Source organism: Mustela lutreola, chromosome 11, assembly GCF_030435805.1.
Source record: "Mustela lutreola isolate mMusLut2 chromosome 11, mMusLut2.pri, whole genome shotgun sequence".
Classification (NCBI taxonomy): Eukaryota; Metazoa; Chordata; class Mammalia; order Carnivora; family Mustelidae; genus Mustela; species Mustela lutreola.
This window is the reverse complement of record NC_081300.1, coordinates 59,120,243-59,148,221: the sequence shown is the minus strand read 5'-3', so window position 1 is coordinate 59,148,221 and position 27,979 is coordinate 59,120,243. Positions and strand designations below refer to the sequence as shown.

General features: G+C 41.4%; 1 protein-coding gene across 1 annotated transcript; it reads right to left on the bottom strand.

Moving 5' to 3' along the window:
• Window positions 1-2,513: 2,513 nt before the first annotated feature.
• NAPG (NSF attachment protein gamma) lies at window positions 2,514-26,284 on the bottom strand. The gene is made up of 12 exons (XM_059139420.1): window positions 26,106-26,284; window positions 21,739-21,806; window positions 19,658-19,742; window positions 18,887-18,904; window positions 18,194-18,224; window positions 15,103-15,212; window positions 14,921-14,987; window positions 14,569-14,639; window positions 8,678-8,756; window positions 6,728-6,807; window positions 5,823-5,952; window positions 2,514-4,744 (listed from the first exon to the last, which is right to left on the bottom strand). Exons 1-12 carry the CDS (start codon window positions 26,159-26,161, stop codon window positions 4,604-4,606), a joined length of 936 nt encoding a protein of 311 aa, XP_058995403.1. The 5' UTR covers window positions 26,162-26,284; the 3' UTR covers window positions 2,514-4,603.
• Window positions 26,285-27,979: the final 1,695 nt, after the last annotated feature.

The following is a 27,979-nucleotide window of genomic DNA, read 5'->3' as shown; positions in this document are numbered from 1 at the left end:
TCAAGCAATAAATCAACTTTATGATTTGGCTCTGATATCTGGAGAAGTTGCAGCCTGACAATCACCCAAGATACCCTGGAAGGCATGATTTCCATGTGCTCACATAGTTCCCGAGCACATCATTATTATTTTTATTTTTTTAAGATTTTTATTTATTTGAGAGAGCAAGCAAGCTAGAACACAGGAGCAGAGGGAGTGGCAGTGGGAGAGGGAGAAGCAGGCTCCCCACTGAGCAGAGAGCCCAATTCGGGGCTCGATCCCAGGACCCTGGGATCATGATCTGGACTGAAGGCAGACACTTAACTGATTGAGCCACCCAGGCGCCCCCTGAGAGCCTATCTTTAAATCTTTTGTGCTTTGGCCTAAGAATATCTAGCAGGGTATGTCCCATCCCTCTAAATTAGGCATGAGAGGGAGGGAGAAAACAAAGAGGCCCATAAATTTAAAAAGGTTTTCATGAACTTAGTAATATTATACTTGTTTGGTTTGAAAAGCAGTGGGTAAGTACTGGCTAATACAAATTAAGAGTGACAAAGAGCAGGACTAGAAACCAGCCAGTTTCAATAAAAGCAAACAGTAACGTTTGTTGAGTGCTTTTGTTCATGTATCTATTAATGCTTATTTAATGCCTACTATGTGCCCAAAACTGTTCTGGAAGACTCACAGGTAAGGAAGAGGATGAAGACCATGCTCTCATGGAGGCCATATCTTCTTAATGGAGTTCACATTTTATTCACCATTTGTTAACCATAAACTCATAAATACATAGCATAATGGCAAGCATTGAGAAGTTCTAGGAAGGCAAACAGGATGAAGAGAGAGCAATCGGGATAGTGAGAGCAAATCCCACCCTCTGGGAGGGAATGAACCGGAATTTGCTCCACTTGAGTCAGAAGCCAACTTTGGGAGCAAACCACTGTTTGGAGGTGTGGACACGGTGTTTCAACATGACTGCTGAGGGCCCACCCCACGGCCAAATGGCAGCACAGCTTCCAGAGCGAGGAGGGAGATGTCGGGCTGTCACCCCACTCCATACCTAGGTTCAGAGCCACCAGTCGTGGTCGGAAGGCAAGCAGAGGTCAGCCTCCAAGAGATCACGGAGCAATGCAGGATCCAAATGAAGGTCAGGGAGAGGCAGGTCTGGCAGCACGCTGGATGTGTAGCGCCTGGGAGCAGCAGCCCATCAGTCGGTGCAACTGGGAGGCGCCAATGGGCACAGACACGAGTTCCTAACAAAGGCTTGTCCTCAGGGTGCCTGGGTGGCTCAGTGGGTTAAGCCTCTGCCTTCGGTTCAGGTCGTGATCTCAGGGTCCTGGGATCGAGCCCCACATCAGGCTTTCTGCTCAATGGAGAGCCTGCTCCCCCCGCCCCACCTGCCTGCCTGCCTCTCTGCCTACTTGTGATGTCTGTCAAATAAATAAATAAAATATTTAAAAAAACAAAAAACAAACAAACAAAACAAAAAGCCTTGTTCTCAGTTATGATAGGGCCATGAAGAAAATCAAATGAAGTCTTAGATAAAATGACTTACACTATAATCTGAAATGTGTAAGCTCCCAACAAAATTTGGCTGTCAAAATTGGAACTATTAACTGAATTTTTCTCTCCCAGAGTTCATGATTTCATTCATCACTGAGAACCTACTATATGAAAATGACTCAGTTAAGTGCTTTGCACTTGTGACCTCATTTAGTCCTCAAAGCCCCCCGTTAAGTGGGCGCCATAACGCTCCTGCGGCTAAGTGAAGAGACCAGCTTGCCCAAGATCCAGCACCGTCAGCTGGGATCCCGCTGGCAGGTGGGACCAGGACCCCGGCTCGCCTGCACCACACAATATGGCTTCCTTCAACTCTGAACAGTAAGGTCCTACGTGCTTCTGAAAGACCAACTAATTACATTTTACAGCAAAATGTGCCTTACTCCAGCTTATATTCTTAAATATAACAAATATAAACTATAAATAAGTATATTAAACATTTCTTGAATAATTATTCATAGTCAACTTATGTCCAAACCCTGGGACATTCCCTAGTACATGCTCTGGAAGCTAAAACTGATCTCATTCCTGCCCCAGGTGCATCGCAGGGGACCTGAGGGCTCCATGGCTCCCACCCTCAGGGACAGACGAGGGACCATTATGGATCTGAGTGGCAGGGGAAAGGGAACTCAAGAGTCTCCCTCCACAATAACTGGTCCATCCTGGAAGCAAGGCACTTGACTTTCCATCATCTCCCTTAATGAAAGATTCTCTTGAAAGATATATAAAATCTCCCATCTCACCAAGTAGCAGATAGCACAGTATTTTAGTAACTGGGTGATCAGTCTCTTTAAAGCTCAGAGTTTAAAGTAACTACTACAGGTACTTAACTGACTCCCAAAGAACACAGCATATCATTGCAGAGAACCAAACACCATCCTTGTATAACACAGCTGGAATCACATAAATAATTAAGAATGTGTCCTTGGAAAAAAGGAAATAAGCAAAGCAAAATGAGTGACAGTTATAAATCATACTTCTATCGTTTCAGATTTTATTTTCATAATTATCTTGTCATAGAAGCAATAATCTACATTTTCAGAGCAACACATTTAAAATTGACTCATCAAAGAACTGGAAAAAAATAGGAAGCACAGATTCCATACACAAATACCATATTACTCTGCCTATGTACAAATACATTCAATATATTAAATATATTTCTAGATTGATTTCACTTATAACAGAACACTGAGTATTCGATTCTGAGCGTATTCATGCAGGATTCCACTTTGGTAAAAGTGATGACATGAGTTCTGGAAAAGTTTTTCCTGCTGTAAACACACATTTCCCACTCCTGACCACACTGTCAGGATCAAGACTTCTGTACATGGAAAAATAAAGTGCATGAAGATGGAACAAGGGCTCTTTCCTGGACACCACACAGAATAACCCTGCCGTCAAAGGAATAGCCCTAAGTCTCGCTCGTTAGTTCCTAAGTGTGGGCAGGGAGGCGGGAAGAGGCTGCACTTGAAAGAAATAAAGCGTTCCATGTTGTTCCGGGTCAGCTGCCCTGCTGGTACAGAATGCACTCAATCACTCCTTATTTCTAATATGTAAAACTTAACACTTTAGTCTATAAACAAATAATCTATCAACAAATGGTCGAAGATACCTTTTAAGCGCTGCCAAATCTGTTTAGACATATGGCTGCTTAGCTCACATGAGCATGACCTCGAGACTCCCGAAGTTTCCGACGGGATCTAACGGGTGCAGCAGCAATGGCGGGCTCTCGGAAATGCGAGCACGTCATTCAGTGCACACGTCTACATGCAGCCTCGCTGGGACTGGTCAACGTTCGTCTCCGTACAATTACTGAAAATGAGCTGCTCCCCGCAGAGCTATGCAAGTAATGCGAGGAATCAAAGCATTAAGTTTGTTAGTGTCTTAAATCAGATCTTCAATAATGACTTTTGCCCAGCGCACCTGCCATAGAGGCGGCCATCCTGGCTGAGCCCTCCTCTCCCTCAGAACCAGCTGGGGCTAAAACCAGGCTTCATGATGGGCCCTGCTGTCTTCAGGGAGCAGCACACTGCACACCGGCTCTGGCAGTCCGGCTCCAGGCAGAGGCAGACGGGCGTACCACCGGGGACCACTGTGGGAGGCAGAGCCGCATGAGCGAAAAAGGAATGCTTCTCGAACAGCCTTCTACAAATACCTACGAGGACTGACATTTTGGCAGCTCACTCCCCTCAACAGAAGCACTTCGGAAACAGTTCTTCCCTTTCCAGCTACGCGTCTGCGGTATACACAGCACTGCCATCACGTTACTGTCCTGCTGCAGCTCTGGATGAATCAGAAATTATTCTGGAGGGAAGAAAGGTCTATATTCTAGATTGACGGGAACATTATCCCTTTGTTAGAATGCACAACAGTCCTCATTAGTTCCCGTTTAGCCAAGAACCAAATGCATTTGGGGACAGCCGCCATGTGTTTTTTTAGGTGGAAAAAAATGGATTTCAAAAAGGAGTTGAATATAGCTTCAAAACTTTCAGCTTACACATAAGACTTCAAACGTACCTTTTATTGGGCTAAACAATAGTGTAAGGTTCAAAACAGCACCTGTCCCAATCTTACCTCCGAAGAGATTTCAAGATTTGATCATCTAAATGTATCTAATATCACTGGGGATAAACTTCCTTTTCAAAAAAGTTTAAAAATACTACTTTAACTGAGTAAACTTCACTTTTAGCAGCAATTATTAAATAAAACACAAAGAAAATTCTGTAACAATAAATCACAAAAGCCCAAGAGAAAAGAATTTCTATCCCTAGTGTCCCTTTTGTTTAGAACATAATTGGTGGCTTGCAAATTTAAAAATCAACTGTATTAAAATGTGACAGTATATTTTTGTTAATTCCTGCTGGTATCTTAGAAAGGCTCTTATGGAAAGAAAAAAAGTGTTTTCTCATAATGGGTACTTAGGGAAATGAAGACTAAACATGGAGTCTTTATTAGCATTTTCAAAACCATGACTGAAATGAAGTTTGGATCCCCTTAGACAAGGTCCAAGTCTGTGAATGGTGTGTCAGGATTCTTCTCTTCCTTTCTGCGGCAGAGCAGGATCCTAGCACAGGCCTCCCGCATACTCATCTTCGTCTTCCTCCGCAGTGGGAGCGGTGGCACCCTCTGACTTAGCCTGTGGTGCTGCGGATTTCTTCTTGATCCCCCCTCCTGGGACCACCAAACTCAGGCCCAGCTTAGCATACTGTCAATGACAAAGCATGTTCTCAATAGCCCCGTAACCCGAATCTCAACACTCCCCCTTTCAACAGCAGCGATCTGTAAAAGACAAATCTTCATTTTCTACCTCAGGAAAACCAATATGACCATTTAGATGGAAAAACCACCACAACGGAATTCACGACTGCACCGCCATCAGATGGCCTGTGACCAGGACATGACAGGTAGACAACTGGTAAAAACTTCAGTTATGTGCCACACTTAGGAATGGGAGATAATCAGGACACACAGAGTTAAGTAATACTTGCAGTGCCTACAAAATAAAGATCTGCTGAGTAAATGAAGAGTTAAACTAGGGACAAAGTCTTTAAAAATAATCACTTACAAAAGCCTACATAAGACTATATCTGGAAAAAAAACAAAAACAAAAACAGATTCCTTCTACATACATCCTTACAGAAAAACAAACAAACAAAATCAACCAACCAAACAACACTCAAGATCTCAAGCTGATCTGATACCAAATCAAATGAACAGGGGCTCAGAAGTCTACTGAAAAGTCAGAGTCACAGCTCACATTCTGCAGACAGCAGCGTGTGAGGCCGTTTCTCACAGGCAGACCACTCTAATACGTAGGACAGGCTGGCAGGACAGGGACCAGCAGCTTACAATAAGTTATTGGAGGTTTAGACTTCATTACTAACTGGCATCACACAACCAGCTGTCACAGCAGGGGGCCTCCAACAAGTCTAAGGAATTACAAAGGCCACTACCCAATAAGCCTCTTTCAGACAGGGAAGCCTAAAATACACTTAAAGTAAGGAACCTTCAGAGGTCAAGGGGTAGTAGGAGAGGCTGAGACATGGAGCCCAGTTAAAAAATAGACACATACAGTCAACACCATTAGTTGGCGAGAGAAATGGCTATACATGCGCCTCACTGACATGTCTGAGCCTGCGGTCAAATTCAGTGCCAATGCCACATGCCTTTGTAAGCAGTGGCTGGAGGTATAAAATAGAGGGGGAAATCTCACAAGTCCATAGGAGAAAAATCATCTCACTAGAAGCCTCCACCTGTCAAAAGGAAGGACAAAAGGCACTTACATCATTGTCCATGTACTTGAAAAGCGGCGAGTTGCATACTTCGGAGACTTGGTCTTGGTCTTGCTGGTCATAGCCTTCGAGAAGCTGCTCCAGTGCAGCACAGTCTTCGCTCCCGCTGAACCCTGGGATGCTACAGCAAACGCGGGTCACAGGGTTCCACCTGCCCCCCGGGTCCTGTCTCCCATCCCCCGGGGTTCTGCCTCCCGCCCCCCCAGCAGGTGTTTGCCAATAGCTGGAGACAGTCTTGTTAACAAGCGGCTAGCAGCTGCGATGCTCCAGACATCCCACAATGCACAGGACAGGCCCGAAAGCAAAGAGTTAGGCCGAAATGTCAACAAGTGCCCCGACTGGACCACACCTCCAACAAGAAATGATCTTCCCAGGGGCGCCTAGGTGGCTCAGTGGATTAAAGCCTCTGCCTTTGGTTCAGGTCATGATCCCAGAGTCCTGGGATCGAGCCCCGCATTGGGCTCTCTGCTCAGAAGGGAACCTGCTTCCCCCTCTCTCTCTGCCTGCCTCTCTGCCTACTGTGATCTCTGTCTGTCAAATAAATAAATAAAATCTTAAAAAAAAAAAAAAAAAAAAAGAAATGATCTTCCTATTACATGTAATCTGAGAACATTTCTTGACTCTTTTTTTGTTTCTTTTTTTTTTTCTCAGAAGGCAAAGGGAACAAAATCATTCTAGTCATTCACTCCCACGAAATTCCCAGGAGAAAAACACAGGAAAGATCCCAACTTGTAAAAATCCTGCTGAAATGGTACGTGAGTCCTCCCACCACTATGAAATTTATTAAAAACCAAAACTAGCTTCATGGCCAAGAACAGCTGTCTAAGCAGTGACCTTACACTGAGAAATAGAAATGTTTACACAGCAGAAGTCTGGCAGGGCTGCCAACATCTTACCTGTAGCTCTCCCTGACACACCTCTCGGCAGCCACGTAGTCATTTCTGTGGAGATGAACTAAGACTTGAGCAATTGTTTTCTAAAACAAAAGAGGGGATTATGGTCCAAACTGACATCTATTTATTAGTAAAGTCAATCCTGACATATGGAATTTAACTTTTAAGAGTCCTGTTTTATCTACAGAGATTGATAAATTCTTAGGAACTTCCACAGGACACGTGAGCGAGAACACCCCGCGGCAATTCCGCTGAGCACACAAACCACCCTGTTAAATGCAGACTGTAGTCTGGGGGGTTCCGAGACGAGCCTGAGACTGCTCGCAGGTGGTCCCGATACTGCCAGTCTGAGGACCACAGCGACTAAGACAACTTAGCACACAACCACCACATGTTGTAAAGAAAATCTCTCTTAACTGTCTATATGGGTTTAATCTTCAAAAGGGAAATCCTGAAGCAGCACCTGTGACTCCACAACACTTCAGAATTATTAATAGGAAAATTAATATATTTATTTAATATAATTAATATATTTCCTATTAATAATAGGAAAAAGGTAAATGAACAAATAAAAACTTGAGATAAGAGGAACAATACTATTTATAAGCCAATCAAGGCATTAATAAGACCAAAGATGTGACTGGTAAGATCTTATTGGCAAACAGCTCTTCAAAAGGTGTTTTTCGATCTTTTTTTCTTTATTTTTCAGATGGCTTTTATTGATCTGTCCTTAAGTTCACTGAACATTTTATCATCTCCATCATCCAATATTTTACTGCAGACATTTGCTTTTTCAGTTCCAAATTTCTCATTTAGTTCATTTTTAGTTTCTATTTAAAACAAAATAAAACAAAACAAAAACACAGTCCTTTCATCCATTCATCTGTTTACTTTCGCATCTCATGGAATAGTTAAGATAGGAGCTTTGAAGTTGTGACCTGGTAATTCCCACATCTGGGTCATCTCTGGGTTGGCACTGGTTGTCTTCTGTTGGGAACTGGTGCCATTTTCCTGACTCAATCATGCTGGGTGTTCTGGGACAGTACCCCAGACACTGTAGGCGCTCTGCTGCATAGACTCTGTTACGATTCTCAGGAGAGTGTGGACGCTTTCAGCAGGTTAAGCCAGCAGTCAGGCTCAGATGCAGATTCTGCGCCCCTGTGGCGGGTGGCCGCTCCAGTCTTCAGGGCCTCTGCTGGCCGCTGCGGCTCAGCTCCAAGCAAGAGTGCTGCCAGGGAGCTGGGAGTCCTGGGTAGTGATCAAATCTTACTGCCACTCTCAAAGCCTATGCTCTGCTGCTCTGGGTCTGTCTGCCACATGCAGAGCTGGAGGGTAACCCCAGGACTTGTGTGGGCACCTACTCATACCCACACTTGAGATTCCCTTCCCCTCCTTCCTGGGTCTTTCTCCTTGCTCTTAGCTCATTGTCCTAGCTCCTCTGACCAAAGAGATTCAGCCTCCTGCGGTGTTTCATCTGCTGCACCACTGTCACAGTCGCTGCTCCATGACTAGGGCTCACCCTCAGAGCAAAGCCAGGGGAGAAACAAGAGAAGACAAGGAGGCTGCTTTTCCCAGTCCCCCCAGTTTCGGATAGATGGGTTCCTTGGGCATTGTAGCTGCTGGAGCCTCTGCTGCCCAGCTCCATGATTGGGGGCTTCTCTCAAGGAAAGCCACAAGAAAAAACAGGGAAAATGCTGGAAACCCACTCCTGTAATGGCCGCTTCTCCAAGTGCTCACTCCTCCTGCTTTTATTTTTCAGAGTTCAGAAGTTTTTGTATTTTATCCAGAAGTTTTAGTTGTAATCAGCAGGAAAGATAGGCTATAGTGGGCTTACTCCATCTCAGCCAAAATTATTTTTTAAAATATCCGTGGACTGCAGTCTTACACACATAGCTATACCAATATGAAAAATTAACAAATATAAAGCCAAAAATAAGCACTTTCAAAACATACCTTATAACAAGTTGGATAATTCTCAATCTCCTTATAAATATTTTTTTCTTTCTGAATAGAAAGTGCTGCCTCATCAAACCTAAAGACAAAATGAAGAAATGTCAAGTAAGGCAGCTCTAAATCCTCTCAAACAGAGATCACTGTTCTATTAGATATTACAGATTCTGGCAAAAGTAAGAAGGTATCAGGCATTTTTAGCAATTGCTCTACAACACAGTTTCTATGAGCTCTGCACATCTGGCTTATCTTTTAAACTCCTGATGTGCCTGTTCATGCATCAAGCAAACAGACAAAAAACAGAAGAACTCAAGGACAGGTTACTTCAAATGGAGTAGTTTAAGTCTGGTAAAGACCATCCATTAATGCGCATCTAGCCAACTCAACAACAAACCGCTCTGCAAACTTTTGTGAAAAGTATTAGAAAAGCCCCGATTTAATCATCCCAGAGTTCTTTCCTTCCAATAAAGCCATCCAGACCCCCAAGAGCACTGCCTGCCTGCTAGAGAATTCCCTCCCCCACTCTGTCCTCACTGCCAGAATCTCCACTGCAGCCTCAGTGACCCAGAGAAAACATCTACCTTTCATCCCCAACATTGGCCTCTCACCCATTTTCTTTTTCTTCCATCCCACTCAGGTGGCAGGACGAAGAGGAAAGGCATCACTAGCACTGTTCCCCCAATCCTCCAAGGCCCTCGCCCTTCCCCTTCCACTCAAGCCCAGCACACCCTAAGCAGCTCCTCACCTCTTCGTACAGGTGTATCACTGTCCCTGTCTGGGGACTCTCTTCCTGGCGTCTGACCTGTATCTAAAGGAAGTGTGTAGGCCTCACTCATCTCTCTGACCCCAAAAGCCAAAATGGCAAAAGCTGTCTGCACTGTTAGGATGCAGCAGGGGGGAAAGCTCTTTCGTGATTATATTAAAATATAAAAATGTTATACTACACGTTTCTGTGAATAATTAAGATCTGTGCACATGCATATATGCACACACACATGGTATGGCTTGGTTTAACTCAAAGGAGTTGAACTGAATTTTTGTGGACCGTGCCCTTGTAACTTACTACCTCATACAATAAGGCTTACTGGAGAAATGCATTCTGAATTTCCAAAGATCAACATGCTAAAATATGGGAACAGGGGCGCCTGGGTGGCTCAGTGGGTTAAAGCCTCTGCCTTCTGCTCGGGTCATGATCTCAGGGTCCTGGGATCGAGCCCCGCGTCGGGCTCTCTGCTCAGTAGGGAGCCTGCTTCCGCCTCTCTCTCTGCCTGCCTCTCTGCCAACTTGTGATCTCTGTCTGTCAAATGAATTTAAAAAAAAAAAAAAAAAGTCTTTAAATTCTGGGAACAAAGCCAGTTTATAAATTGGGCATGGTAGCAGACTTCTAAGATTGTTCCCCAAGATTCTTGCTCCTCATATACACTCCTTGTACAGTCTCCTCTTGAACGTGGGCACAATCTCTGATTATGATGGAACTCACTCTTGTGAGGACAATCCTCAACTGACCTCAAGCAAAGCAGAGAGAATGTTTGGATGGGGCTAACTTAATCAGTGAGGTCTTCAAAGATCAGGGATTAAAAGTTAAGAGAGTCACTAACCTCGAAGCAGCAGCAAACTGCCATCTTATAAACCATCCAGAGGGCACAGGCCAAGGATCTACAGGCTATAGCACCTCTAGAGCTGAGAACTGCCCCTAGCCAATAGCTAACGAGAAAACATGGGTATGTGTCCTCTGGCTGCAAGGAAAGGAATCCTGCCAACAACCAGTGAGCCTAGAATAAGATGGCAGTCATACCAGACCAGACGCCTGGGTCCGGCCTGGTGAAACCCTGAGCTCAGGACCCAGCTATACTGGGCCTGGACTTCTAACCTGCAGACCTGGGAGCCGGTAAGTGATACTGTTTAAAGCTGTTAGGTTCGCGATTATTTGTCATACAGAAAAGGAAATTAATATGAAGGATTATATATACCTGTATCATTTGTAATTATGACCATGAGCTTATCCCAGACTATTTTATAAACATTATACCAGGACATAAACATCCAGATGACATCATTCTAGTAGAAATCTTAATGTTTTGAATTTTTCATATATTTAAGTATAAAGTCTGCATTCTTCCCACATGACTTAATTATTTCCTTGGCATAAAAATAGCATTTCCATGTGCTAACAGCTAGCGAGCAAAACAGCCATCTAAGAGAAATATTTACGTGTAATAAAAAAAAAAAATCAATGAGCTTGACTAAAAGTCCATGAAACTGACATATAAAGCCAACTGTTTTCAACTGTATCCAGGAAATTATTCATAAGTTATTATAATGAAACCCAGAGGTAATTCTTAATACTCCTAACAAAATAAAATACATGTGATTTTGCTAAAAAAAGAATAAATTGTTTTTATCTTCCTGTAATTAAAATGTAAGGCCCACAAAAATTATGTGCATACGACAGGAAATTGTCACAGGACTTCATACAACCCAGCTTTCATATCTCCCTCACCATGACTCAAAACCCATCCTCTGGCCCCAACTGCCTCCTAAAGTCTGGAACATATGTTTAGCTACCTATAAAACTTTCAGCCCACATCATATTGCCAACTAAGTTTATCAACCCAATAAACCTTGGCATGACAATGGACAGGACAAAATTAAGTAAGATGGAAACCCAGTAATTATACAGGATTAAACTAGTACCTAGTCCACATAACACACACTCAGGCCTCCCTAAGTTTAGTATCTAGTGACTGTCTCAGTCAACTGGTAAGAGTCTGAGAGCCTTAGAAGTGGGGAGTCAGCTGGGGTTGGGGGAGTGGTTAAATGACAGAGAAGTCAGACTCTCCCCCTTGTTGGGAATCATGACAAAGCTCTGGAAAGCTCTGGATTTGGTTACCTAGTGCTAACCACACAGTGTTGTCAACCAGCTCAGCTGCCACAAAACTTCTCTGGAAGGCATAGGAATGTAGTCTCTGCTTAGATCAATCGGAAAGGCCTTTTCAGGGAGGGAACAAGGGCACTGGTACGGACTGATTTAAGACCCCACAGATGCAACCTAATTAAGTCTGACTCACTTTTGAATTATGGCTCTCTGAAAATGGGGGAAGAGCAGGAGACTAACACAAACATATTAAATAGGTTATTTAATTTTGCTACACTAGTTATAAACTACTGTTAAGTTAGCATTAAATATTACTGTAAAAATATAAGCATATTATCTCAACGTAACAAACATAAAATTTTAAATTGCATACTATGCCCTATTAGATATTTCTGTGAAAGCACAAAATTACTGTTTTCTTTTAGACAAATGGCAGCCCCAATTAAGATTATAAGGATAATATATATTCAAAATACTCAACTATCACATAAATTTTCTCAGTTATCTATTAATAAAAATCCTCCAGGTCTTTCTCACTCTGCACTACAAAAATTCATGTGACACAAAACAAACTGAGGGTGGCCGGGGCGGGAGGCAGGGTGGTGGGGTTATGGACATTGGGGAAGATATGTGCTATGGTGAGTGCTGTGAAGTGTGCAAGCCTGGTGATTCACAGACATGTACCCCTGGGGCTAATGATACATTATATGTTTATAAAAAAATTTTAAAAATTATTAAAAATATAAATAAATAAAATAAAATAGCAAAAAAAAAAAATCATGTGACAGCTGATTTATAATTCTTTCATACTATCCATACCCAGTGGTAGTTTTCAAATATCAGATTCCTTAACACTGCTGAATAAATTTATATCAATTTTTATATTATACAACTTGAATTATTTCTGTAATTTTTTTTCAAAACATTGCATGAAATACTATCATTTTTCAATGCATTTTTACTAAAAATGAAAAAAAAAAAAGCAAAAAACAAATTCACAAAGTAAATAAAAGATGCACTGGTTGCCCTAGATTTACAAATGTCCACCTTTCCAGCATCTCCATACCACTCTCCACAACTGTGAATAATACTTGGCATTTGTTCTAGAATAATGGTTCTCATTACACACATTACAAGCAATCAGTACCTTCTGGGAATGACAGTGGCTACCACCACTCCATGGTGGAGCTTTCCAGAGGATTATGACTGTGTAGCTGGAAAACACTGCTCAGCTACCATCCTGGGGAGGTCCTGGCCCCCCTCCTCCCCTTTGCTACTCCCCCTACAACCCAGCTTTAGATAATCTCAGTCTGGAAAACAGAAGCGGAGCAGATGCAAAACAGAAAGACCCTAGGAAAGCGGAGGCAGAGTCCCTGCCTATACAGAGGGGAGGCTTACTTTTTGCCCCTACCTCCAACTTACGCTTCTTAGGCCTTCAGTAGTTAAGGGGACTCAGGCCCTAAAAAGACACTGGGGAACTCAGGGGAGGACCATTAGGGGAGTGGATGAGAAAAGGAGATGAAAGTATGTCAGAACGTGCCTGTCTGCCCTAAAATTAGTAAAGTTCAGGATACCATTCCCTGTTTCTACATGTGTAAAACCCTGCTCAAAGGGTCAGACTCTAGGAACTATTTTAAAGTTCAGCTTTTCTGTAACACCTGGGACCATCACCACAAACATCTCTGGTTTTGTAAGAAACCCTTCCAGCGGAGCGCCTGGGTGGCTCAGTTGGTTAAGCGTCTACCTTCGGCTCAGGTCATAATCTCAGGGTCCTGGGATTGGGCCCCATGTCGGGCTCTCTGCTCAGCAGAGAACCTACTTCTCCCTTTCTTCTTCACTCACTCTCCCATTCGCTATCTCGGTCTCCCTCTCAAATAAATAAATAAAATTTCAAAAAAAGAAAGAAAGAATGAAAGACACACTTTCAGGGACTAACGTGAACTTACTCTACCACCATTTATAAGTTGAGAATTGCCACAGTTAGCATTCCAGTTGTTTGAATTTCTAGGAAGCCAAGAGCATTAAGACAGATAAAGGTAATGACCCAAGGCTGATATGTATAAATTAAATTATGACTCATGGCTTAATACAAAAGTCCTAATTTAAAAACAAAATAAAAGCACTATTCCGTTTAGACCAACAAAAAAAACCAAATCAGTGTAACGAAGTCTTATGAAATAGTCCATCTAAATACCAACATGCACGAGTTACTAATTCTATTATTTATTCTGATGCCACTTTATTTTAGAATCTGTAGTCCTCATTAAGACAACATTTAATTCAGTCTCAGAGAGGGGTCAATAGATTCTTTATTCATTTGTTTTTTGGTTCCTTCACAGAATTATCTTGCATCTCTTCTGTCACTAGGGAAGTAGAGACACATGTTAATGAAAAAACCTATCTTCAAACTTCGAGTTTTCTTTGTTTACCTTAAATACAACTAAATGACATCTTGGCAAACAGAATTTTATGAATGGCAGAAAATGTTTCCTAAGCTTAAATTAAGGTAAAGTAAAAAACAAAGGAAAAATCAATAGGATTCTAGGTTTCTGGGGTCCAACTACTAATGCTTTAAGTCATATGTTGAAAGGACGAAAAAACAAACACCAAATACCCTATTTAAAGACACTACTTGATTGGCGGGCGAGAATCTGTCAGTTTTCGTGGGTGAGCACTTAGGGTAGCTTGTTATCTATGCTTATACAGATATTTCTCCTCAAGAAAAACACATTGTAACTTAACCTAATAACATGAAAAAAACTGCTCTCATGCTGCTCAGCCAGACTGTAACCAATAAAAACACAATGCATGATACATTTTGGCATCAGATTAAGAAAAACAGCAAATTCTGATATTTAATATTCTACCTTGTAGACCTCACTCTTTCTGCTAGGCAGCCTGGTGTGCCTATGGCTCACACCAAAAAGATTAACAAGCCTTTCCCCAAATCACTTCACAGTTCCAAATGGGGACCGAAGGGTTACCTGGACACACAGGAACACGGTTATGGAAATCTCACCTGCGTCCTCGTACCAGCAGTCTGGAGGCTTTTCCTAGTAATTCAACCGCCTGTCGTAAGCGTTCCTCATTCTGAAGGAATCAAAGAGAAGAAACTATTGGCTGCTTTAATCTAGGAATCTTTTTTCCTCCCAATAGTTATTTGATAAATAAGTAACAGTATTTGATCAAGATGGCGGGGGGAGGGGGTGGAATACCAAAGCTGTTAATCCATTTTATTCACTAATCAAAAAATACAGTTGAATTATGAGCACAGAAAATTTTTACAAAGCAGCCACGGCATTTCTCTATTTTCCTACATGCTGTGGATCTGAACACTCTAAGTATACAAAGGAAAACAAATTCAAACTTACTTCAAACACATTAGCTGTCTGTTGATATAACTGTACAGCTTTTTCTGGATCTACATTTTCTATAAGCCTATAGTAGACAAGAAAATGGGACTTATATGAGAAATAGAAAACTTATTTTTCAAAGGTCTTTAGTAAGACAAACAGCCAAGGGCTTCTATGCAGAGAGCTGTGTCCACACTCACTTGCCGGCTCGCTCCAATGCCATGGCTGCTGTGTCGGGAGTGCCATTTTCTAGGTACATCATGCTGGCTTTCTCAATCAGCTGAACGGCCTCAGGGAGTTTCTGCATCTCCTTCAGGCAAAGGATACAGGACAGAGCAGTAAATGCATCAACTTAAATGTAACATTAACAAACTGAAATTTATTTTATTCCTAATTCATGAAAGTAGATGATTCACAATGTTATACAACAACAAATATATTTAAGATGAAATACCTTCACATGGTTACTGTTCCCCATCAAAGCCTCCTTCAGCCAAACTAAAAAGGTATTGGTTAATTTCTACACTGAGTTCATCACTTTAGAATTTCAGAAGAACTATACAAATGGTAGAACCCAAAATGCTTGCTATTAACTTGTTTTCTAAGATTTGTAATTCTTTGAGTGTTTACTGAGTCCCTACTACATATAAAGCTCATGGCAATGGCTTTGAATCCCTACCACATATAAAGCTCATGGTCATGGCTTTGAACTGGCAGCTCAAGGGCTGTACCTCATTTCCAAGTGCATCTTGCTTCAGTAGTTTGAAATCAGATCCTTTCACAAAGGTTCTGTTCTATGGCTTCCTACTTTTAAAAAAGATCACAAGCTAAGACATCAGTAGGCTTGTGGGTTGGGGCTGAAGAGCAGCTGTCCTGGGAGGCATGATGCCTCCTGGCAGCGGCCGCACATCTCCCCACTCCTAACTGCCCTCCACACCTGGGCCCACCTCCTGCACACCAGTTACTCTCCATGCCCTGAGCTCATCTGAGCCTGCAGCACTCTTCCAAGACGAGTGCCACCAACACACCAACTCTGTGTCTTACTATGAAATCACAGATCTCGACATCCTGTGGTCCTTACAACATCTCCATATCAAAACTCTTCTTAAAAAAGGAACAAAAGTCATTTAAAAGCTAGACAAAGCTTATAGACATTATCTACTTAGAATTGCCATCCTAGATCTTAAAGAAGGCTCCACATCGACAGCTCAAGGGTTGTTTTCAAGTCTGACTATTCAGTACCTGAGTTGACAAATTCTTTATGATACCAAACTGGCTGGTCTCACTCTTACTGACTTGCACATTTAACTTTTTTGTTATTTAGTTATGGAGTAAAAAAGGATGGGCTGTCTTCTTAAAAGTTACACTATTTTATATGCTTCACCACGTTCTTGTAGCATGCCAAAATCATCAAGAAGACAATAAAAATATGCCTATTTTCTGTGGTCTGTGTGCTTTCATCACCTTACCACTTCTGTGGAGCAAACAAGATATAAAATCTAACAGCTGTAGAGGTTGGTCCAAACGGTGTCTTCCACTCTGCCTCCTTCTACATACTATCACGTCCTAAGCCTTGCTGGGGGATGAATATCAAGGTCTGTATGACAATCTGATGGAAATTTGAACCCACAGAATTGACACTGGGCCACGTAGCTCAGGACCTCTAATGCTGTTGAGGACTGTGCAAAGGCATTTAATATAAATATAAGAGCATACCAGAAAGCATTTTCTCTTGTCTTCTCCCCTATACACTAGGTTTATTTTTTCTTCATTCAAAGTAGTGCCTTCAAATTCTCAAATTAAACAGACACTACAGCAATGGAAATTATAAAGACTTTTGATGAAGACTCAAGTCTTAGCACAGCTGTTAGAATATAAACTGAAGCTGTGAGGATTATATATTACAGTGTTCCCGCATTTTTGTACCTTAAAGGAATGTATCCTAATAATAAGCACAAAGTACACCAAGACGACAAGAGCCATCTGGGAGCTTCCTAGGAGTTCTCAGGGGGAACGGGGACAACAGAAGGTCAGGGCACATACCTAGCTCCTTTGGCTACAAAAGAAATGCTAGTTGCTGAGAAACTGCTGCTGATAACCTGGCGTGCATTACTTAATATCCACCTGGTTGTACATTTTATCCAGAAAAGGTTTATTCCAATGGCTATGTAACAGTTTCTTATAATGAAGCATCAAAATACACTTAAATATCCTATTATTAAAAATTTAGAAACTGCCATTTTTGTTAAGCAATATGCAATAAACATTTTTACACATCAATTTTTGCTATCTCTTTACAAGAGAGTCACAGAATTGGAATTCTTGGCTATGAAAATTCTCAAGGCCGTTGATATATATTATCAAAGTAGTTTTTTAAATGACAGTAGAAAATCAGCATTTAAAAAGTTAAATGTAAAGAGCAGGAGAACTGTGTGTAGAGCATTATCTCAATCTATGTGTGTATATATGTGAAAATGTATGTACATAGAAAAATAACTAGAAGGGAAAAAAACCTAAATACATTACTAACATTTTTTGGCATGTTCTACAATGACCACTTAAAAAAATATCAGCAAGATTATAAAAGTCACAGTAATTAAAAAAAAAACAAAACAAGTTTTACTAAAGTGCAAATTCTTAAAACAACGCTTTATAATAAATAATTCAGATAGCTTTTAATACATTAGTGAACATAAAAATGGAAAGGAAATGTTCGATTTCAATTGCTACTTGGCATACTTGGGAGAGTGAATGTCATTAAATGCCATAAAGTAACGTTTTTTCTTACCACAACAGGATATCAATTCCCAGCCTGTTTTTAAGAAGCAGAATTATGAAAAGTGGCTCAGGTACATGAGCCAAACTATTTCACTCAACAAGAATCAGAATTAAATAGCCAATGCCAACTTTTATAAAATAAGCAAATATTTCTTCTTTCTATAACCCAAGGGTAGTAAAAAATACATATATTTGTAAATTTTTACTACATTACAATGTCCTGAAGTTTTCAGAAGTAGGGAAATCTCTCACATAGTTTTTTGTCTAGCAACAGTCCCCTGGTAGAAAGCTTAGAAACTTACTCAATACATTCTCTTAAATTTCACCTTTAAAACTCCCTATCAAGACACATACAATGTACCCTTGGGTCTGATTAGCATTACTTTGGAAAAGAAATCTTACCAACTCTCACCTTACAGCTAGGAGAGTTTTCAACCTCCACACAAATTTACTTTAACACCTTGTAGTTATTAATTTATTTTACCTACAGAACAGTTGTGGCACATTACTGACCTTCAACATCATGCCAGCTTGCTCATAAGCTCTGCAAAGAGAATACAATTTCTCAGATGAGATGATAATGAAATAAGGGGGAGGAGAAACCTTCTACCACAGATATGAGAAGTTATGTCAATTAAAACTGGCTCAGGCACTACATATTGCTTTAGGTTTTTAATAACATTTTATTTTCTTTTCATTTTCGTGAGCAATGATGCCTTGGAAACAACAGACAACTGAGTTAAAGGGATTTTTATTTTGCAGATGCAAAATTGAGTAAATCTCAGAAAGGTTAAAGGACTTTCTATCTGCAAACCTATATCCAAGTTTTGAAACAAGTAAATACCCTCCACAAAAGCAGGAGAAAGACTGTTTGTCTCCACAAGGGCTATTATTAACTATCAAGAAAGAGGGAGAAAAAAAATTCTAACTTACTTGTTTCTTCATAGGTTATTGGAGAAAATAGTCCTAAAAATATTTGGTGAATTGAATGTAAACACTGTATAACTTAGTTAGGAGGGACTTAGTCAGTTTCTAAGGGTCAGGTAAAGACCAAAACAAATGGAAATGATTATTTTATTTAAATCGATACAAAATAATTTACTATCAATGGATTTATAACTTAGAAAAAATTTACTGACCTATGGAAAAACAACATTTAAAACATTATCTCTAAATACATGAAAAAAATGGAAAATATTTACTTACTTGGCAGCATGAAAAAGACTGAATGGATGTAACAAAGTCAAAATTAAGGAAAAAACCCCGAATCAACAGTTTCCAAAGATCTACTATTTAAAAAACATGGTCATCTCCCCTTGCTGGTTCTAAAAGACAAATCTTACAATCAGATGAAGCAAGCATTTCACACCTGTTGATGTCTCTCACAACTACCTAATTCACAAAAACACTGAGGAAATACCACATAGATTTTTAAGCTATGTCTACTGACCATTAATCTGAAAAGTGTCACTGTAATGCAAAGTTATTATAACCATAATTTGGAAATGAGATAAAATTGACATTTTTTACTTAGTAAGTTTTAAAATACGTCAGGAAAATTTATTGCTTTAAAATATTTAAAAATCTTTCTTTAAATACCTAAGAAAGACTATATTTTTAAAATATTTATTGAGCAGTTTATATATTTCTAATACCTCCACTACTGTTTCATTTTCAGCACCTATGTACTTCCCTCACTTCATCCCAAGGAAAACCAGCATCAAGCAAATGCAGAAACAAAAGAAATAAACTCTCAAATACAGCTCTGCAAAACAGTGTGAACCTTATGATTAAAAGTCTCTCTGTAAATGCTCCTTCAGAGTCTAAATACAAAATTTTTCTAATTTTCTAATTTCTAATTTTCTAATTTAATAGCACTGTAGTCCACATGTAGCAAATTTCTAACAAAAGAAAACAATGAGCTTCTGTCCAAATCATCAAATTGTTGAATTTCTTTATAAAGGTTGAAAAAGATACGCCCTGTTATTCTCATGGGCAACAGCTTCTCTCAGGCAGGCATCTTTTGCTTGCTCAAACTGTTTGGCATTTTTAAAGGCAACAGCTGAAACAGAACAATAACAACACAAAACAGACTTTCTAGTCCATTGTTAAAAAAACTTCCAATCAATCGTTACCAAAATCTGCATCATGTAGGAAGCATTAGAAAATACCCTTATTTTAATCAAATGTGTTAAGTGTTATACAACGCTACTTTGTCCTAAAGAATTTTCTTACAACTTTTTGATTACCAATAACTTAGAAGTACTTTCAAAAGTCTGGTGTTTTGTTCTGTCAAACTGTATATTGCTGGCAATAAATCATTGCCGCTTCCACGCAAAACCAAGTCTTTTTAACAGCAGCACCTAAGCTTTGAGAAACTAGGATTGCATCAGTCAAACCAATACTCTGAAAGAACAGGTCCTGTCCCTAAAGACAGCACCTTACTTCACCAGTTTCACATTTAATCATAAAAACAGCACTTTAGCTACAGCTTATTCCATCTTTGAAATTATTTAGAAATGGAAGACCAATAAATACATTCAACATTTGTAAAATAAACCCTCCTTTGGCACAATCTTTAAATAAATGCCTAAAATATTAATAATGCATTTCTTTTACATAAAGCTTTTATGCTGTTTAGTGGGCTTCTATGTAAATGACATCTCCAGTGTCCAGAGAGCTAAAATATATTGCTCACTGTTGTAAAAATGTCATTACCAGGGCAAAACAATAAGGAGTGACCCTAAAATAGGATCTTCCAGATTTTGGAAAACTTGCTAAGAGTTGTTTACAAATAAGTAAAAAAGGATACTGTATAAAAAATTTTTTTAAACTCAAACTCTTAAAATTCTCTTTAATAAAACATTGAAAATAAACAAACTATTGAACTATTTTCATCCCTGGACTTGCACATTTTGCTTTAAAAAATGATTTTAATGATTAAATATATTTTGCATAACCCCTTAAAGAAAATAAACAAAGGATGATTTAATGGGAAAATATGACCTGAAATATGTATTTATGAAAGCAACTCATGGTCTTAGATGCTTGTAAAACAAATCTGTGATAAATTTCCCTCACGAGATTTGCAAAATGTTGTCCCCTCTAGTTACAAAAGCGTTCCTGTATAAGGTGTCCATAGAATCCACATGAACTTTGAACTTTTAATAATTTTTCTTTTAAATAGGACAAATAATTTGCATAATTTGACAGAGAGAATTTAGTCAGGATTTAAATTTAAGTGTTAAAGACTCATTAGCTTTCTATTTACCTGATTTCTTTATTCTCTGGCAGCATACTGAAACTAAAGTCTACTAAAAGCACACTATGTAGGTGGTCTCTGTGTTAGGCTAACAAACGTGATCTGAGCGGTGCTGGAACACAACTGCAAATGTGTTCAGAGTACTTCAAACACTGCATTATGCTTTGTATCCCAAATAATGATGCATATGCTGAAAGCTGTCATTTCATGAGTAAATGTTAAATTTTTAGTAAGGTCCTTCTCTGTTGCATATTGCAGATTTTTTTTATCTTATATACAGATAAATTTATTCAAATATTTATATAGCTTAACACTTCACGAACATTTATCAGCCTATCTCAAAAGTGCAGTTCTTGAAAAAAACATGTGCCAAACACACAAAGAATTTGCAGATCTGCTCAGAATAAGGCTAAATTAAAAAATAAAAAGTTAACAAAGAAAAATCTTTATTCTATTATAGGAAGTGTAATAGAGGTCTATGGCAAAAACTCCTGGAAATAGTATGCAACTGACTAAAGTTCAAGAATAATACACAAACAGCGGAGAAAAACCTGCAGCTATCTACTGCCAACCCTCCCCACCACCGCTCTCACGAGAGAGCTGCAGGTCACCGATCTCTAACTCAGCCCTCAACACAGCTGAAAATAACAACTGGGAGAAAAGCAAGGGCTTGGGCAGGTTTGTTTAACTGTTAAAATCTCACAGAAAGCATGAAGTGTAAGTATTTTGCCAAGACGTAGTTCTCGGCCTATGTTAAGACTACATACTGGAGTCACAGGACTACCATCACACGTACCTGCTTTTCCATACTCAGAAGCGGCACTGTCATAATCTGGTTTCCATTTTAAAAAACCAGTTTTCAGGCTAAAATGAAAAGAAGACATATTCAACTGACGTTCCCAACCACATTTATTAAGTCAGAATCCTGCTTTAATGGCTTTGTAGGTGATTTTTTAAAAGACACCTGTGCGAAGTCCCCACCCCGCCCACCTCCACCCAAATTCATTTACAATGAAACAGGCTCACCATTTTCCCTCTCTGTATCACAGACGTGATTTTCTCCTTTTGAAATGTCTGCATAATAGCCAAGCACAGCAAAAATTCTTAGTGCATGGTCCCCGGGCCAGCATTACTAGGAAATGTGCTAAAAATGTAAACTTCTCCCGACCCAGACCTACAGAACCACAAACTCCAGGGTGGCAGCAGCCATCAGGGTACAACAAACCCTGAGGTGCATTAAAGCTTGAGACCCTCTGAAGCACGGCATCAAGCAAGCAGTTGGATTCCTGAGACAGAAGCTCAGGAGAGGCTCGAGTTATTAACTTAAGAACCACTAGTGTATGCCACACCAGGGACCTAGCTAAGATCTACCAGGGAGATCTTAAGAGAGTGACCTGCAAGATTGCAGAATACAAACGTTTAGGACAACGACACAGGAAGCCAGCAAACCAGGTTCAGAATTAGCCACCAGTGAACAGGAAGCGTAGCCAGAAAGATGAGAATGTTATGAAAACAATAGAAGCTGCTTTCCAGGATCACTACTGGTTTATCAGATGTCAAAGCAAAAGACCATCAATTTTGAGTCGTTATCTTACTTGCTCTTTCTTTAATATTTTATTTTTTTTTTAATAATTTCAAACTTTCAGTGTAAAGTAACCCAGTGACCATCAAACTTAGGTGCGCCTAAGAACTGCTAAATAAATGCCATCTCAAATTCCAAATTTCAATGCAATTAGTGAAAGCCAGCTTACATGTAACGCCGTAAGGTGCTTCAAAGGAGCACCTTAACTGAAAGACACAGAATCCCCAATAGCCCTCAAAAGTACGCCTTTGTTTGTGACAGTTGTGTGAACCGCCCAGAAGTTCTAACTTTTAAGCAACATTTTTTGGCAATTAAACATATTTAACAGGGCGCCTGGGTGGCTCAGTTGGTCAAGCATCTGCCTTCAGCTCAAGTCATGATTCCAGTGGCCTGGGATGGAGCCCCCGCATAGATTTCCCTGCTCAGTGGGGAGCCTGCCTCCCATTCTCTCACCCCTGCTTGTGCTATCTATCTCTGTCAAATAAATAAATAAAATTTTTTTAAAAAAGTATATTTAACATCTGTGTTTGCATATATACTAGGATCCAAATGTGTGAGCAATTTTTAAAGCTTACCAAGAACATTATTGCTCAGAAAAATAAAATCCTTAAATAGCAGTCTAACCCACAAAACTGGGTACAAAATTCTAATCTACAAACAAAATTCTAATCCCCCACCCCTACCCTAAGGGTTCATTATAATCTATATATTAACATAATTTCTTAAACCCCACCCAAAACACAATACAGTCAGTTGTCTAACATGCTACACGTGGAAAGAACTAGAGATTTTAAAATATAGCAAATCATCCCCAGTCAACTAAACACCTCTAATAAGAAAGAGAGAAGGCATTCTGGTTAATTTAATGGCTCTCTTAGTCGTTTTGATATTTTGGTCAAGAGTCAATAAGGAAATTCTGTTGAGCTCAACAGACCAATTTCCATAGGACCAAAACCCACAAAACCACTATTTGCTAGAGGGGCTTGATTAAAATTACAAAACTATCTGGAAATATTGAACCATATTACCACTAGAAAACAGAGAAAAACCCATTCTTCTCTCCTAAGCTCCTGGCTCATTTTTCCTGTCATCTACTAACAACTCTGTCTAGAGGCACTTCAAACATAACACGCTCAAGCCTGAACCCAATACCCACCTTCCCCATCCCTACCTGCCCATCATGTTCACACTTCAATATCCCCTATCTTAGCTAAAGGTCTCCCCTCCACGTCATCTCCTAAATTGGAAACCTAAGAGTCAAGTTTTTCCCTCCATATCCAGTCAAGTCATTAAAGCCTACCAATTCTATCTGACAGACGTCATCCAATCTTGCCTCTTCTATTGTTGCTTTTTTTTTTTTTTAAGATTTTATTTATTTAAACAGAGAAAGAGAGTGAGCACGAGCAGGGGAACAGGCAGAGGGAGAAGCAGACACTCTGCTGAACACGGAGCCCAAGAGACACCATGCTCTTGTTCTCAGGACCTGGGGGATCATGACGTGAGTCAAAGGCAGACTGAGTCACACAGACACCCCTTGTATTGTTACTTTTCTTTTTTTTAAGATTTTATTTATTTATTTGATAGAGAGATCACAAGTAAGCAGAGCAGCAGGCAGAGAGAGAGGGGGAAGCAGGCTCCCTGCTGAGCAGAGAGCCCGATGCAAGGCTGGATCCTAGAACCCTGGGATCATGACCTGAGCTGAACGCAGAGGCTTTAACCCACTAAGCCACTCAGAGGCCCCTTGTATTGTTACTTTAATTTGAACCCTCATCGTGAGCCTACTAAACCCTCATGGAAATTCACCTTTCCTGCCTGCCCTTCTCTTCCATTTCTCCCACCTTGAGGATATTAATTCTTCCTTACTTTGTATACCCACTGAAACTGCATACCTCTATTCTAACATTTAGTATTTTATTTTTACTCATCTGAGGACTTGTATGCCCGCCTGTGAATTCTAAGCTCCTGAGTTAAGGACTACTTTTGGTTGCCTTAATAACCCCAGTGGCTGGGTCAAAGATACACTTACTGAATATGCCAAAGTTCTCACTTTCCTCTCCCACTGTACATTCTCCATTTTGCTGCTGCACTTCTTTCACCACAAAAAAACCTAACCCGGTCCCACTGGTTATATGATCCCCAGAAAAGCTAAGGTTCAGGACCATCTGAGGAGCAGCCCCTTCATGATGGGACCCCAACTTCTCTGCTCTAGCTCATCCGCTGGCACTTCAACTACTCTACATTAACTATTCTCCTCTCATACTTTCAGGCCTGTGGATATACGACGTCCTATCCATAGATTCTGTCTCATAGGATTTGCCTTCTGTCTAAAAAATCTCCTATTTTCCAAGGCCCTGTTCCAAAATACCATTTCTGGGAAATCTTCCTCAATTCCACCAGACAGAATAAACTTCTCCCCCCACGCGCATTCTACCAAAGCAAAGTTAACACAGCTTTATTATGGTCCTTATTAAACAAACTATCCTAATAGTTTTTTTTTATTTTTAAGATTTTTTTATTCATCCACTTGACAGAGAGAGATCACAAGTAGGCAGAGAGGCAGGCAGAGAGAGGGAGAGGGGGAAGCAGGCTCCCTGCTGAGCAGAGAGCCCGATGCAGGGCCCGATCCCAGGACCCTGAGATTATGACCCGAGCCGAAGGCAGCGGCTCAACCCACTGAGCCACCCAGGCGCCCCTATCCTAATACCTTTATGTTTGCTCCCAGTAAAAAAAAAAAAAAAAAAGTAAGATTGTTGTAGGAATCTCCTGCACCAAAAGAGCTCCAGGATCTTACACACTGCCTGGAAGGGGTAATACAGTATAACAAAAAGAACTGGAATTTCTTCCCCTGTTCAAAAACTGGCGCTGCCATCTTTCAACTGTGCGGCCTTGGGCAAGTCATCATAAGGCTTGTCCAGGCCTCACCTCTTCTGTAGGTCGAAAGTTGTAAAGATCTCAGATCAGGTATAAAGCATCTAACACACAGCACCACACAGACTTTTTACGGTCTCTAACTGCCGAATAAAAATTCGTTGCAGTAATGACACTGAGGAGGAGGGGAGTGTTCAAAGGCCTGACTGGGCAGGATCAGTTCAATACCGCGAATATCTGTTGGGTGCCTACTACGTACGGTATCAGAAGCTTGGGAGACACATAAAATGACTGAGGTGGCGCAAACCCCAGGACCCGAATACTAGGACGCGACAAAAGCCCCCCGGAATTTTCAGGGTACATCTGTATCCCCTTTCCCAACGCGAGAGTCTTTCAGAGCGCTGGTTCTCAGCAAGGCGATTCTCTCCGGGCGCACAGGGCAGTCGCCGCCACGGATCACGCGGTCCGGAGTGCCCACACCAAAAGGAGCAGAGCCTCCAGCCCACAGACCCCAGGAGAGAGTGGGGACGACTTCCGGCGGGGAGACCCAGTCCGCTTCCGGAGGTGCAGCAGGCCCCGCCCCGGCCCCCAGGCCGCAGCCCACGGGAAGCCACCGCCTTCAGGGCTCGCTCTCCCGGGCCCTCCCTCCAACTCCCGGACCAGGCCATCTTGGGGCACGGACCCAGCGGACCCTGTCTGAGACGCCCACTCACTATTTCTCTGCTTTGGCGAGATGCTCCAGCCCCTCATTTATCTTCTGAGCCGCCATCTCGAAGGTCCGGGCCCTGACGAGGAGGGGGAGAGCCCGGCTGAGGAGGCGTGGGAACGCCGAGGTGAAAGCCGGGACGGTGCCGCAGCCCCGCCGCTACGGGGGCCCGTAGGGCGCAAATCTAATGCGGCAAAGTAGTGTCGGGAACCAGTAGGGGCGCAGCTCTGGCACACACTGCGCAGGCGCAGAGCGCCCGTTGTCGCCTGAGCCTTGGGCGTTTAGCGCAAGCGCCGTGGGTACCGAGCGCCGTTCCTGCCTGCAGTCGCTCAGTAAATATTTATTGAGCACCTAATATGTCCCTGGAACTTTTCCAAGCACCAGGAAATCAGTAGGGAGTACAATAGACCTAAAAAATAAAAAAATTCCCGCCCCCGTGGAGCTTTGCTTTTCTATTCACGTGAAACACGTTGGTGCTATAATTTATTACACTTACTCCATAGCTGGAATGGTGTTCATTCATCCTGCCTTTGAGCGCCAACTGTATGTCAGTCAGTAAGCAAAACAGACTATCAGTCTCGTTTACTGCCAAATAATCACCGGACACACAAATTGTAGTGAGGGCTTTGAATGAAAAGTTCAGGGAGTTCGGATCTTTTGCAGTGCTCAAGCAGGGATAACAGCCAGTAATACTCCTGGCTCAGTGGATCCCTCACAGTGATTGCAATACCCACATAGATGATTCCTGCAATGCCTACTCGCCTCTTGGATTCTCACCCCCACCAACTTCCCAGGATCGCTCCCTCGACCTTATTACTAGTAACTGTGTGCCTTCCACTATGTCCATTTCAGGCAGCCCACTTGAACTACCTCCTCTCATTCCTGCTCGCCCTTCCTAGTGTCAGCAATTCTCACTTTCAACAGAGCTCCGTCCGTTTTCCTGTTCTTCTGTTCTTATTCACACTTCCCTCTTCACCCAGCAGAGATCTCGTGTTCCATCATTTTAGCTACCCTGTGGTAGCGAAGCCTCAACCTCCTTGGCCCTCTCTATCCCTCCTTCTCTCCCTGTCTGGAAAAGCCCCAACTCTCCACCCACTCTGGAACTGCTCTTGAGGAGGGAAACGTGGCTGGAGAAAAAACAAACTAGCCTGTTAACATGACTCAATTTAACGATCATAAACATCAAGGAGGTCTTTGGTCTTTGCTGCTGAGCAACTGTACTTCATTTTCCTGTCAAATTACTCACCCACTCACTTGGATGGCCGTTCACACCCTCTTTCTCCTCCAAATTCCCACACAATCTCCCCGCCTGCCTGCCAACTCTTACTTCTTGTTTCATAGGAAATAGCAACTGAAGAGATATCTTGCTTTTGGCCTCATCATCCCATCTGCCAGTGACCTGTATCTATGCCTAAATAGTCTTCCTTTTCTCTAGTGAACATCTCTCTCATCTGTCCTCATGTCCTTATTTAGTCTCACGGGGGTGAGCACCATCGATGCACAAGGCTTACCGTCATCCTCCCATTGTCTAGCTCGAGCCACCTCATATGAAGGCACACCATTCCCAGAGGGGGAAGTGGAAGCTATAGGCCTCCTGGAACCAACTCAAAATCACTTCTGCCACTTTTATTGCTCAAAGCAAGTCATGAGGCAAGTCCAGACTCGAGAAGTAGGGACATGAAGGGGTACAGAATATTGTGATTGTGACTTCCAGCTCATCATAGCTCTGTAATAACTGATTCGGTTATAAGGGAACTGGGGACTTTATCAAGAAACAGTGACATTTTACATTTTTAGGTGAAATTAGATTTAACATCCCCCCCCCCCCCGCCCAGTGCCATCAACCCCCGAAACCACTCAAAGTGCCAGAAATGTTTCTAA